The sequence below is a fragment of the Pleurodeles waltl genome, chromosome 4_2 (genome assembly GCF_031143425.1).
Source record: "Pleurodeles waltl isolate 20211129_DDA chromosome 4_2, aPleWal1.hap1.20221129, whole genome shotgun sequence".
In the NCBI taxonomy this organism is placed as follows: Eukaryota; Metazoa; Chordata; class Amphibia; order Caudata; family Salamandridae; genus Pleurodeles; species Pleurodeles waltl.
Window position 1 is genome coordinate 557,185,674 of NC_090443.1, and position 13,924 is coordinate 557,199,597.

Below are 13,924 nucleotides of genomic sequence, written 5' to 3' on the forward strand. Positions count from 1 at the left end.
GCACCTTCTGGGTGATGGCTCTTCAAAACCCTTGCTTCTGTTAGGTGTTGACCTGTATGGGTGCAAAAGACAAATGAAGACTTCACAAATCCTTTTTTCTGATCAAATGTCTGTGACACATACATTTTACAAACACCAACCCCAATCATTTTGAATTCAACAACAGACCACAAGTATAAAGCATACATGGTCACAGGCACAGGGACATAAATACACCCTTTTGGAGTCATCTGCAGACTAACCCACAACTCTGCTCATGGTCTACACTGACTGAGCAAACCCACCGATATCAGGTAGCCCAGGCACAAGCAACATGTACTGTGATGTGAGCCACAATGAAACCCAAGACACCATTGTGACCTTCTGCAGGCAAACTCCTTGGCCATGACTGGACAGACACATTTACATCCAGCCACTTAGACACAATGCATACAGTCCTTACAAGTAAATACCATAATTCACACACCTCCCTAACACTTCAGTGACAAGGTAAGGGCAGGCATGGGTGTTACAGTCAGCTTCTTCCCTGTGCATGTGTGGACAAATGGGCTACCCAATAAAATAACAACGCCATTCCAGGTTTGTGTAGTATTTACTGGTATCCCTGAACACACATTTTACCATATGTTTTACTCCCACAGAGGTGACATCAAACATACAAAGGTATGTTTTGTCTGTTACATGCAATAAAGCAAATGAGTCACATGTAATGCTCTCCCTCAAACTGCCAAACTATCTTCACTATTGGTTGGTCAGTTGTGAAATACATCTGTACAGTACAAATGTGACTAATGAAAAGTTGACAACAGAGCTGTGTGAGTAAGGGGCCTGTCATAGGCCAATGACACACATTGACAATAGGGGTAAATGGACATATGTAGCAGGTCGTGGGGAACCTCAGTACCCATTCATACTGTGGCTAATGGACAAAGGCATTCTGGCTAATACTTGGCTCTGAATAATCATTTTGGCCACATCTAAGGATATGCAGGTCTACAGGGAGTGAGCCCGGGGCCACTGCTGCATAGCCACAGTAACTATGCCCCAGCCTAGTCTATCTCACATACTGGGAGCACATCTGACAGTCCTTGTTCTCTGCAGGCTGAGCATATAGAACCTACAGGACACTCACATTTCCATGCATTACAGTACATCCTGTGCCCATTCTCTGTGAGTACAGGGTTGTGTGGCATCTGAAGGGCACAGTGAATTTAACAAAGGTCCTCATAAGACTCAAACAGCATACATACACAGGTCATGGTGTAATGCAAATACATGTTGGCCTACTTTTTTAAATAATGAAACCCAGAGATACATCATTGTGTGCCTGTAAAGTCAGCTTGCCTAGATATATGGATGCAACAGAGGGGGTTTTATGCCTTATCACATAACACAATGGTAATGTATCTCATACAGAGTACAGCTCTCCATTACCAGCGCATCTACATCCTATGTATGCACCCAATGTGACAACATGCACCCCATACAACTCAGTGGCACTCAGAGGCAAATTGTAGCCTATGTGGAAGTAACGGATGATGTTGAACAGAGGCAAATATGTCAATAAGATACTTACCTGCTGCTCTGGTGAGCCATAGAGCTGACCATATACGGGAAGGACCTCATCCACGAGCTTCTCCAGCTGTTCTGGAGTGAAGACTTGGGCCCTTTCCCCTACTTGGCCTGGCATTATGCTCCCAGAGGTGGCACAAAGCACCTGAAGTGGTGGAGGTTTTGATGGCAGCAGTGTCAGGAGTCAAGTGAGTGATTTTGGTCAACCCAGCGTACATTTACCCCACATACGCGGTCATCACCACTGACGGACACAGCCATTGGGCCATGACCATCACAATCACCAACTTTAGCTTAAGGCTATGTCTAGCTGTAACCACCCACCACGCAGTCGAATGCTGCCGGCAGCCGAGGGCAGTTCCTAATGTCCAATGTAGGGGGTCAGGCATCTGCCATTTTTGCTGATGTAACCACAGTGTTGTGGACTTTTCAATGCGTCACAACATCAATAGGGGTGTCAGAACCTTTCAACATATGTGCAGCAGCCTTGTTCTATAGATTCATGCACACAATCATGAGAGTAGTATGTTGCTGGTCATAGATGGCATGAAATGGAGGTTCCCGGTTCACCATTGGTGACAGTATTTTTGTCAGTCAGAATGGACCGTCAAATTTAGAGGGGCACACGAGGAGCAGATAGTTGGGTGATGTCTAAATCCATGTTGTACCCGCATGGGAAGATAGCCCTGGGGGTCCCATTTGGGCCTTGAGTAGAACACACTTTGGCCATGTAATGGGCACTATGTAATTCCAGTCATACCAGTATTATCACATGAACTTTTGTTGTATGCATCATGAATGTCTGTGTGTACACATTTTCTAATGCCTCAACTCACCTGATGTCACAAATAGGTCCAGTGAGAGCTGGAGGAGGTGGCAACAATGTCCAGTCTACCATCCACTGCCAGACCTTCAAGCCATGGAAGAACATCACATAGTTAAAACGTTCCATCTGAATCGTCAGACAATAGTAGATTTATGTCATCCGTCGGAGCCTGATATAATGCCTGAAAACAGCAATCCAGCGTGCATACCACCCATTGTGAGACTCATGGCACTATTACACTTCCTGGCCACAGGGTCCTTCCAACATACAGTGACTATATCTGGTGGCATGTCCCAATCTATGCTCAGTGGTGTGTTAAGAGACGTGCTATCAGCACTGCTGAAACACATTGACAGCTATATCAGGTTCCCCAGAATTGAGGATTTGGCCAATATGACAGCTGACTTCTATGGTTTTACTTGCTTCCCATATGTGGAGGGAGCCACTGATAGGACACATTTTTACTTGGTGCCACCTCAAGCCTGTGAACAAGTCTACAGAAACAGGAAGAACTTCCATTCTAGCAATGTGCAAGTTGGCTGTTTGGCAGATCTCTACATCTCAACTGTTTCTGCCTGATTCCCTGGATCAGCCTGTGATTCCTTTGTGATGCAGAACAGCACCAGCTGATGTCACAACTGCAACCAGAGAGGGCCTGACTGGTTGGTAAGTCACATCCATCCTGATTTTTTGTGTGCAATGCCGTGTGCTATAATCATGAAGTAAGTAACTAACAGTGGACTGTTGGAGCCCCTCCTCTACTCACTCGGGAAACTGTGTCAGATCACTGTGGCATGCTGCATGCTCCATAACATCGTCCTGCGGAAGAATATTCCTTACATCCAGAGAAGGGGAACCTGCAGTGTCACTGCATGAGATTACTGAAATGCCAAATGGAGATGACAGTGGTGAAAAGGAAGACGCTGACTTGCGACAAGTTCTCATTGACAGCTTCTTCTCATGAGTGTAAGTATGTCATGACTTGAACTGCACAATGAACTCTAGTTGTGATGATGTGAGTAGTAAATCATTGTATATAGTCAGGGAGCTGAAGCTCAGGCAAAATCAGCCAAAGGCTGTTTGATGAGGTAGCTTCAGACACATCCACATCTTGATGATGTTGCTTTGTTTGTGTCAGATTGTGATGTGCTTTGTTTTCCAGATGCTTGCTATGTGACTTGTACCATATGTATGGTTTCTTCATGTACCTTCTCTATGACATCTCCATGTGGGCATTTCAGAGTTGTGACATTGGCAGGTATGTGATGTTGTCTGGACATATGGAGTGAGCATGGATTGTTCCAGGTAATGTAGGTCACAGACTTTCGGTGTAGGAGACCTGTGCTAAGACAACTTGTGCAGTGATAGGATGGAAGTCTAGAAGACTCCATTGGACGTATTCCTTGTTGTGTGGTGGCCCTGACGCATTATATTTGTCATCATGTGGCCAGAAAACATGCAGTTGTAGGCCAAAATCATGTTAGTTTCCCTTCACTCTGGCTAAACACTCTTTTTTATCTGACCTGTATGTAGCTGTCAATGTGTTTTATCATTGTAGGCCAAAGTGCCGTGGACCATCACTGACATTTGTTTGTTTCGTGCCACCAGAAGCCAAAGCACTGTAATGGTCCTGTGATCAGAAACTGTTGTACTGCCATCTGTCTTAGTCTTGCATTATATGATGTTGGAATACTTTTGAGTGGTAGGCCACATGGCTCCAGCTGATGACATCAACCACATAAATATTGTCCTATTCTACAGGACAATGTTTGATAAATCTCTTCCTTCCATGGGCTGGAGGTCTGTACCTGTGAATTTGAACAGTTACCCAGTATGATTCATACACGTATGATTTGCTATGTTTCAGACATATTGACAGCCTATGCACTGATCAATGTAATTAATTTCTTCTTTGACAAGACACTTGCAAGTGTGTTTTTGTGTAGAATGTTTGTAATCCTGAGCTGGACCCTGTGTACATGCAACATATCCCTGCTTGCAGAAGTACCTTGGATCATCATTGTACGGTTCACATGGTCACATAAATCTACATGGCTAAATGAGAAACTGATGGCAGCAGACAATGAGTTTGTGGTGGGTGTATTTATTTCAGTAAACACACATAGATTGAAATTGGGACATAAAGAAATATCAAAGTGAAGTCAAGGGGTCAGTCATGGTGTTTGAAATCATTGGAGTAGGTGCCACACCATTGGAAGTCTAAAGTCCAGAGTACTCCTCCAATTGGAAGTGGAAAGTGGTTCAGGATCTCTAAACAGAGTGAATGTGTGGCACACAAAAGTGGACATTATGTATGAGGATTTTTGCTGGCACTGGTGGGTGTCTATCCAGCCACACATTCTGGATTCTTTGCTGGACATCCCAGTTTGTGAGAGGGGGGGTCAGGTGCTGCAGAGGCAGAGGTGTCTGAGGCGGGTTGTGCCTCTGGCAAGGCCTCTCTTCCTGTGGGTGCCAGAGATGGACTTTGCTGTGATGTAGTTGCCGCCTAGGAAGGGGTAGATGGTGGTAGGAAAGCCCTGCTCATGGTGGTGTTGATTTCCCTCAGCAACCTTGTTAGGATGCCCATGTTGTTGTTGTGGCCATTCATTTTCTCTATCATGACCATCTGCACCTGCCTAATGTCCCGGAGTTCAGTCATCACCTGGCCCATCATGCCTAGGGTCTCATGATAGGGTGCCAAAACATGGCTCATGGTGTCCTGACTTCCAGCAGCTCCAGTGGCCTCACTCCGCTTCACCACAGAATCCCTACTGTGCACCCTAAGCCCACGTGTCTTTGCACCTGGCACAGGGTGCCCTCTCCAACTGGACCCTACACCCTCAGTGTCAGAAGTGTTGAGTTGCACCTCAGGATCTAGGACTGGGGGTATGAGATGGTAACTGTACTAGGTACACAGGTTGGGGGGTACATCATTGCCTGGAATGTTGATGCAACAGGGCTGGGAGATGTAATTGTGGGCACAGTGAGACTCACTGTTGCAGTCTAACCAGGTCACCAGGATGGGCCAGGACTGTCACCATCACTGAAGGCTTCATCCAGGGGCGTAGTGGGTGTCTGTTCAGTGGCTGTTGGTTCTGTGGCACGTGTGCCTAGTGGCAGATCGACCTGTTGGCAAAGGAAGTACATTGTTACTGGTTGAAGTGTGCCATCTACCTCCAACAGTTTTTTGTTAGTGTCAGCAGAGACATTGGGGATTATTAAGTTATAGGTTAGCCTATTGCGCCATGTCAACATGGTATTGTAGTATTTGACACACCAAGTGTGGCTTACCTGTACCATTTGACTCTACCAGCTGATGAGATCTGCAGATCAGTTGCACTTTGGATGATGAAATATTAATGAGGAGAGACCATATATGTATTTGACCATTTAGAGGCCTAGTTGAGTGAGATACAGACAAACACAGAACTTTGTTGTATATGTGACTGCAGTCATCATGTGCAGTGCTGTGTCAATGAGTGTGCTGACAATACCAATGTGGTGATGCAGGTTGAGGCCTTAGGAATACTCGGTGTACACACTTTGTAAGGTGTCATTACTGTCCTCAATAGTTTAATCTTGGGATTGCAGGTCAGGATGGAGCTGGTTAGACCAACACATCTCTGATTTGGACATGAAGGGGCATATTTATACTCTGTTTGCGGCAAATGTGCGTCAAAAATTTTGACGCACAATCGGCGCAAACCCTGCCCCATATTTATACTTTGACGTCCGACCCCGCTGGTGTCAAAATTCCACCATGTGCGTCATTTTTTGGAAGGGGGAACCAGCCTTGCGTTAATTATATGCAAGGTACGCGTTCCCTTCCAAAAAATGACTTTAAGGCCTGTGCCCCATATTTATACTCTGACGTCATTTTGACACACAGGAGGGGGTGGGCCTTAAAAAACAGCGCACAGCCTGATGGGCGCCGTTTTTTAACGCCTGGGTCAGGGCAGGCGTTAAGGGACCTGTGGGCTCGGAAGGAGCCCAGAGGTGCCCTCCTCTGCCCCCAGGGACACCCCCTGCCACCCTTGCCCATCCCAGGAGGACACCCAAGGATGGAGGGACCCGTCCCAGGGAAGTAAAGGTAAGTTCGGGTAAGTATTTTTTTCCGAATTTTTTTGTGGCATAGGGGGGCCTGATTTGGGCCCCCTTACATGCCACTATGCCCAATGACCATGCCCAGAGGACATAAGTCCCCTGGGCATGGCCATTGGGCAAGGGGGCATGACTCCTGTCTTTGCTAAGACAGGAGTCAAGTCAATGGAGGTTGGGCGTCAAAACAAATGGCGCAAATCCAGTTTGAGGCCTGAATTTTGCCTCAGACCTGACTTGCCCCATTTTTTGAGGCACAACCCCCATTTTCCCATACGCCGGCGCTGCCTGGTGTGAGTAATTTTTTTTTACGCACACCAGTCCGCAGCGCCGGCTAACGTCATTCCATAAATAAGGCGTCCGCATGGTGCGTTGGAATGGCGTTAGCTGGCGGTAAAATTTTTGACGCACAATTGCGTTGGCGCAGTTGTGCGTCAAAAAGTATAAATATGGGCAAAACTGTTTGTTGCTCATGCCTAAGTAAGTAAACTTCATTTGAGAGTTAACAGATGTATTTGGTCAGTTGTACACTGGGCTGGTGGTTGGAGTTGCAGCAATTGAGTGGGCATTTTGGACTTTGCAGTCACGTTACTCTCTCTGCTTCCCAACACTTGACAAATAGTGTACTTCCAGGTGAGTGAAGAGCATTTGAGAGATCAAAAACAGGCGTATTTGGTCAATTGTACACTGGGCTGGTGATTGGAGTTACAGAATGTGGGCCTTCTTGGAGTTGCAGCCAGGTCAGTCTGTCTACTACACACACAATACGAATGGTATCCTCCCAGGTGAATACATTTCAATTGAGTGTTAACAAACAGGGATATCTGGGCAAGTGGACATTGGCCTGATGTTTGGAGCTACTGAAACAGGGCCTCCTGGGAGTTGCTGGCAAGTAAATCCCTCTAGTACATACACTATACAAATGGTATCCTCCCAGGTGAGTACACTTCAATTGAGAGTTAACAAACAGGGGTATTTGGGCAAGTGGACACTGGCCTGATGTTTGGAGCTACTGAAACAGGACCTCCTGGGAGTTGCTGGCAAGTAAATCCCTCTAGTACATACACTATAAAAATGGTATCCTCCCAGGTGAGTACACTTCCATTGAGAGTTAACAAACAGGGGCATTTGGACAAGTGACCACTGGCCTGGTGTTAGGAGCTGCTGACCCAGGGCCTCCTGGGAATAGCAGTCTCATCAATTCCTCCAATACACACACTATACAAATGGTATCCTCCCAGGTGAGTACACTTCCATTGAGAGTTAACAAATAGGGGCATTTGGACAAGTGACCACTGGCCTGGTGTTTGGAGCTGCTGACCCAGGGCCTCCTGGGAATAGCAGTCGCATCAATTCCTCCAATACACACACTATCCAAATGGTATCCTCCCAGGTGAGTCCACTTCCATTGAGAGTTAACAAACAGGGGTATTTGGACAAGTGAACACTGGCCTGGTGTTTGGAGATACTAACACAAGGCATCCTGGGAGTTGCAGTCAGGTCAATTCCTCTACTACACATGTGACGGCCAAACTTTGGGTATTAAATATACGTATGCAGACAGCATTTAGGTTTGAGCATACATTTACATGTTGAGACATACTATGAATCCTGGGATGTGTTTTGGATATTGTAAGATTTACAGGCGCCATTTCAACATTTGGCATGTGATGGGCCTTGGTAGCTGTGATGTTGGGTCCAACACATTGACAGTGTTAAAATTCAGATACTTTGGGTATTGAATGTTGGTTGAGTACATGAACAAGTCACAGAGTTGTATGTACAACTAAGGTATGCTGTGCTGCATCTGTCAATGCCATTGCAGGGAATCATGTTAAGCTATTGTCTGCATCTCACAAAAAAGCAACAAAACACCCATTCTAACCTGAACTCTGTTTCTCCCTCCCTCCACAGGTAACCTTGCCATTGCCACCACAGAGAGGATACCTGATAATGTCAGCCCCCCTCCTCACTGGGGTCTTCATCCTGCTACGTCAGATGCGGGGGTAAGGGTTAGAGAAAGGGACACAGAGCATGGTGCAAGGGTGAACCCATTGGAAGGTGGATTGTTTTTGTGCAGAAAGAGGCACCTTCCTGCACAAAAAAAATCCCCTGAGGCATATTCCTCAATAAATGTGTGCTACAAAATGCAGCACACATAGAGGAAGTAACAAGAAGAAATAAAGATATTTCTCCTCATTATGCCTCACCTGGGGAAGTGTGGGTTTTTGATATATTCCCAGTTCTACCACTTCAGGTGAATCTCGGAATGTGTCAACATCCATTGGTTTTGCATGGGAACACCCATGCAACACCTAAGCAACACCCATGGAATGTCATCCTGGGACAGAGTAACTCAGCACAGTGATTTATGCTGTGTTGATTTACTACAGATTTATAAAGCCACTCAGAGTCACGCAACGTGGCCTTGCGTGGCTTCATAATTCTCAATTTGTGCTTGCTTTGGCTCATAAATATGCCCCTCTCTGTCTTGTTCATTTTTGTCCTTGACTTCACCAGATGCAAAAAAGAAGGAAACCCAATTTACTGCAATGACCAAGAGATACTAATGGGAGCAGTCCTTGCTCAACTTGTGTAGTTGCCAGTATTGAATTTTGGAGCTATAGTAGTACATATTGTTTCATAAACAGGACTTTTTGGACCATAAAAACATGGGGCACATTTATCAATATTTCACTCAACACAGCCCAGCAAGTCACCTTGCTGCTCTGCATGAAAGGGCGGGAATGCTCCATATTTAACATAATACATCACATCCCTGTCCTTTGGTTGCACTGGCACACTTTTGGCTGCCTAGTACTAATGCAGGCACAGTTGTACCATAGAGCAAGGGTACCTGCATTGCAGACTGGATTGATTTTGCTCAGCAACGGGCACCTTTCTGCAAAAGGAATCCTCTGAGGCATTTTCCCCTTTCTATGTGTGCTGCAGAAAGCATCAAACATTGAAAGAGGAAAAATGAGGAGAAATAAATATATTTCTCCTAGTCACCTGGGAAGGCATAGCATTTGACACATTCCCAGGTCTACCGGCAATGTAAATCTGGATATGCGTCAAAATCCATGGGTGGATGCATGGGAACACCCACGCTCCACCCATTGAATGCTTCCCTGGGGCAGAGTAACGCAACACCGCAATCTGCACCTTGTTGCATTACTCTATATTCATCAAGCCATGCTAGGCCACCCATCAAGCTATGCAATGCGACGTAAGGTGGCCTTGCATGGCTTGATAGATCTAACTTAGTAGTTATGCCGCCCTTGCGCCGTTTTGCGTGCTGCAAGGGCAATGCATCTACTTGATACATATGCCCCATGATATCTGCACATTTCGCACGAATAAAGATTGTTGAAAAAAATTAAATGTCCTAATGAATTTGCATGGTACATTTTGGACAAATGTTTCCAGAATCTATTATTTAAGGGTCAACTTAAGAGAACATAATATTCATTGGTTTGTGAATTGTGATTAATCTGTGCCTCATTTCTTAAATTGGTGCACTGCATACATGCATAATCATGAGCATTCTTTGACTGACTTAAATAGGTAATGCATATGTGCAATGGATTAAATATAAATTTGTACGTCTACTACTGTTAAATTTTAACATTAAAATCTATAGAAATCGGTATTTTTGAAGCCCCTTTGTTTTTTTTTCCATTTTGTAATTCACCTGGTATTACCTTCCTCTTTTGAAAGGTTACTTCATCTTCAAAACCTAAGGGTATCCCACAACAATTGGCTATGTTCACCACGATCAATAGCTTCTGACTCTCACCACCTATTTAGTTTGGCATAAAGTCAGTGGCCACAAAGGCACTTCTACCACCCCAACTGACAAGGAGAGGTTTTATGGTTGTTATTGTTAACTAGCACTTGTATACTGCTTAGTCTACCTTTGGTAGTTCATCGCAGCTACATTTAGTATTGTTTGCAATTTACTGAGCATTGCGTATTACTTTGCTGTAACATTAGGATTCTGTCGTAGGACATGCACTAAAACAGTAGAACACACATGGTGGGACCAACAGAACTGACAAAACAAGACTGGAAAAATAAAGAAATAAAGAGACTAATTGCAGTGCATTAGGAAGAATATAGGACCATATGTATCATTATTTCAAATCGCGATTACCTAATTGTGATTCTTCGCGAATCTCAATTAGGTAATCGCTATTTGAATGTAAGAAACTCCATGACTTTCATTTAGTGTTTCCTAATGGGTTGAAAATTGACTTACCTCATTAATATTAATGAGGAAGGTAGCAATTTGCGACTCATTAAGAAACGCAAAATTCACAGGGAAGGTGGCCTGCGGGGGTCAGCAGGCTACCATGTCTGTGATTGGTTTTAAATAAAGATTTTTTTTTTTAAAGGAGCCCATTTTCCTTAAAGTAAAACGAGATGAGTTTGAAAAAAAATTATTTAAAAAAAAATTTTTTTAAAAGAAGGCAGGGGTCCATGGGATCACTACCTGCTCAAATGTTTTCGCTACCATTCAGAAAGGGGAAAGGGCCCTTTTGGGACCCCTTCCTATTTGCAAATGGGTTACCACCAACTTGAAGTAGGTGTTAAAATGTGAATGTTTGGTGACCGCGTTTCAGTCACAAAACATTCCTACATATCGCTGCGATTCGGTATTGGGAAGGGACATCCTTGACACGCTGCTTGCTAATACCAAATTGGTATGTATTCGCTATTCCAAATTGTGAATCGGGGCCAGATGTACGTAGCCTGACATTTGCAATTTTCTAATAGCATAATTTTGAGGTTGGCTATTAGGAATTCACAAACAGCTATGTACAACACTGTGTTTAACACTGTGTGCGATTCCCAAATGGGTTGCAATAGCCCTGCCTCAATATTCATGATGCAGGTCGCAATTTGCAAATGATTTGGCAATGGCCACAATCATAGGGATGGCGGCCTGCAGGGGCCAGCTGACCTTCATGTCTGTAATTGCTTTTTCAATAAAGCAATCTTTTTTTTGTAATGCAGCCTGTTTTCCTTAAATGTCTACACCCACATTCACAAAGGGGAAGGGGTCCCTTGAGGACCCCTTTCTGTTTGCGAATGGTTACCACCAACTTCGAGTTGGTGGGGATCTATGAATGTTTTGCGACTGCATTCCCAGTCGCTAAATATTCTTACATACCAGTGTGACTCGCTATTAGGAAGGGCTGCCCTTGGCAAGCCCCTTTCTAATAGCGAGTCACAAAACCCTACTTCAGGAGTCAGTAATAGGCTATGGACTCAGAAAATAGGGTTGATGCCTGGTACAAGGCCATTTAGTGGTCACAAACAACAATTTTGCTAAATAGCTTTGTACATCAGGCACCGGTAACATGTTACCGAATCGCAATTTGGAATTGATACATGCCAAAATGTATGCCCCAATTGGGCTGTTTGCAACCGCAAAAATGCATGATGGCCCAAAGTTTTTAATTCATGCCAGCTTGTCAAAACCTTATGCTGTTTTACTTACATGTCTAAGGCGTGACATTGTTTAAATTATCTGAAAATGTGGTTGGTTATGCTAAAAACCCATTCCGTGCACCTGGAATTGCCATCCTCGAAATATCTGCAAATGAAAATTCTCCCTCTGTCAGTTTCCCCACGTGGACAACATTAAAGAGCAGGCCAAAAAAAAAAAGCAGTTGGGGCCGTATTTATACTCCGTTTGCGCCGAATTTGCGTCGTTTTTTTCGACGCAAATTTGACGCTAAACTAACGCCAACTAACGCCATATTTATACTATGGCGTTAGAGGCGAATAGCGCCAAAGTTCCCGGAATGTGCGTCATTTTTTAGCGTGAACCCCTTCCTTGCGTTAATGATATGCAAGGGAGGCGTTCCCGTCTAAAAAATGACTCCCAGGCCTTTACGTGGTATTTATACTCCCGGGCAAAAGAGACGCCCGGGAGTGGGCGTGGCTAAAAACGGCGCATTTGCGCCGCTTTTTAACGCCTGGGTCAGGCATGGCGTTAAGGGACAAGTGGGCTCAAAATGAGCCCAGAGTGCCCTCCACTGCCCCCAGGGACCCCCCCTGCCACCCTTGCCCACCCCAGGAGGACACCCAAGGCTGGAGGGACCCACCCCAGGGACATTCAGGTAAGTTCAGGTAAGTATTTTTTTTTTTTTTTTTAATAATTTTTTTTGGCATAGGGGGGCCTGATTTGTGCCCCCCTACATGCCACTATGCCCAATGACCATGCCCAGGGGACAGAAGTCCCCTGGGCATGGCCATTGGGCAAGGGGGCATGACTCCTATCTTTACAATGATAGGAGTCATGTTGATGGGGGATGGGCGTCGTTAAAAAATGGCGCAAGTCGGGTTAAGACGATTTTTTCGATGTAACCTGACTTGCCCCATTTTAAGACGCCCATACGCCATTTTCCCCCTACGCCGGCGCTGTCTGGTCTACGTGGTTTTTTCCCACGCAAACCAGGCAGCGCCGGTCTGATTGCGCCGTCTAACGCCATTCCATAAATACGGCGCCCGCATGGCGCTTCAGAATGGCGTTAGACGGCGCAAAACTTTTTGACGCTAAACTGCGTTAGCGCAGTTTAGCGTCAAAAAGTATAAATATGGGCCTTGGTGTTTAGTGTATACACGTGGGTTATTGTGAAAAGCGTGTGTAATATTTAGCCATTGCATTTTGTAATGTGGTTTGTGGGCATTGAAGTAAAGTCGAAAGCCTTTGTGTAGGAAACAACGCTTTAAAAACTCAAAGAGTTAGGACTATCGGTGTGCGTTCTTTCCTATAAAATTATCTAACGCCCAATAAAACAAACAATTCGATTTGGCAAATCCCAACAAAAATTGACAAGAGCTATGTTAATTTGCGATTCCTTTCCTCTGTTGCAACCAGAAAAAAAAAGCAAACATATTTGTGAATAATTAACTGGGCAGGTCAGGAGAAGATAAGCAGAAGCAAGCAAGAGAAGCACAACATTTGAGGCCAGGGTACTGAGAACACAGACATGAGGAGCACAATGAGGTGCAATTGTTGGATTTCGCTTCTGACTCTGACGTTGTATGGTTCAGGAAGAATCATTGCTGAAGGTAAGCACTCGTCTATACTTTGGACTGCAAATGTCTGCTTGTATTTGTGAACATTTCACTAGGAATAGTGCTCAGAACGTACGTGTAGAGGCCGCACAAGCAGCATGTTATGAGTGGTTCCTGAAAGAATGCTGCATGTTTGGTTGAGAGGGTGATGATCGATCACAAGATGGCTACAGCAGTTACATCAACCAGCCTGAATTAACAAACAGGGAATGCTATTAAAATACCGTGTGTTGGCAACATAGAGTAGGGCCCTGTCAGTGGATATGTCAGGGATGGCCTATTTTCAAGGGACGGTTTGCACAAATGAAAACAAATGTAATCATAAAGACGAAGGGA

General features: G+C 44.8%; 1 protein-coding gene across 1 annotated transcript in view; it reads left to right on the plus strand.

Moving 5' to 3' along the window:
- Positions 1–13,482: 13,482 nt before the first annotated feature.
- Positions 13,483–13,924, plus strand: part of F13B (coagulation factor XIII B chain) — a 251,497-nt gene continuing 251,055 nt past the window's right edge. Inside the window, exon 1 of the mRNA XM_069232109.1 lies at positions 13,483–13,582. Within this exon, the coding sequence (XP_069088210.1) occupies positions 13,501–13,582 (82 nt within the window). The 5' untranslated portion in view covers positions 13,483–13,500. The remainder of the gene's footprint in view (positions 13,583–13,924) is intronic.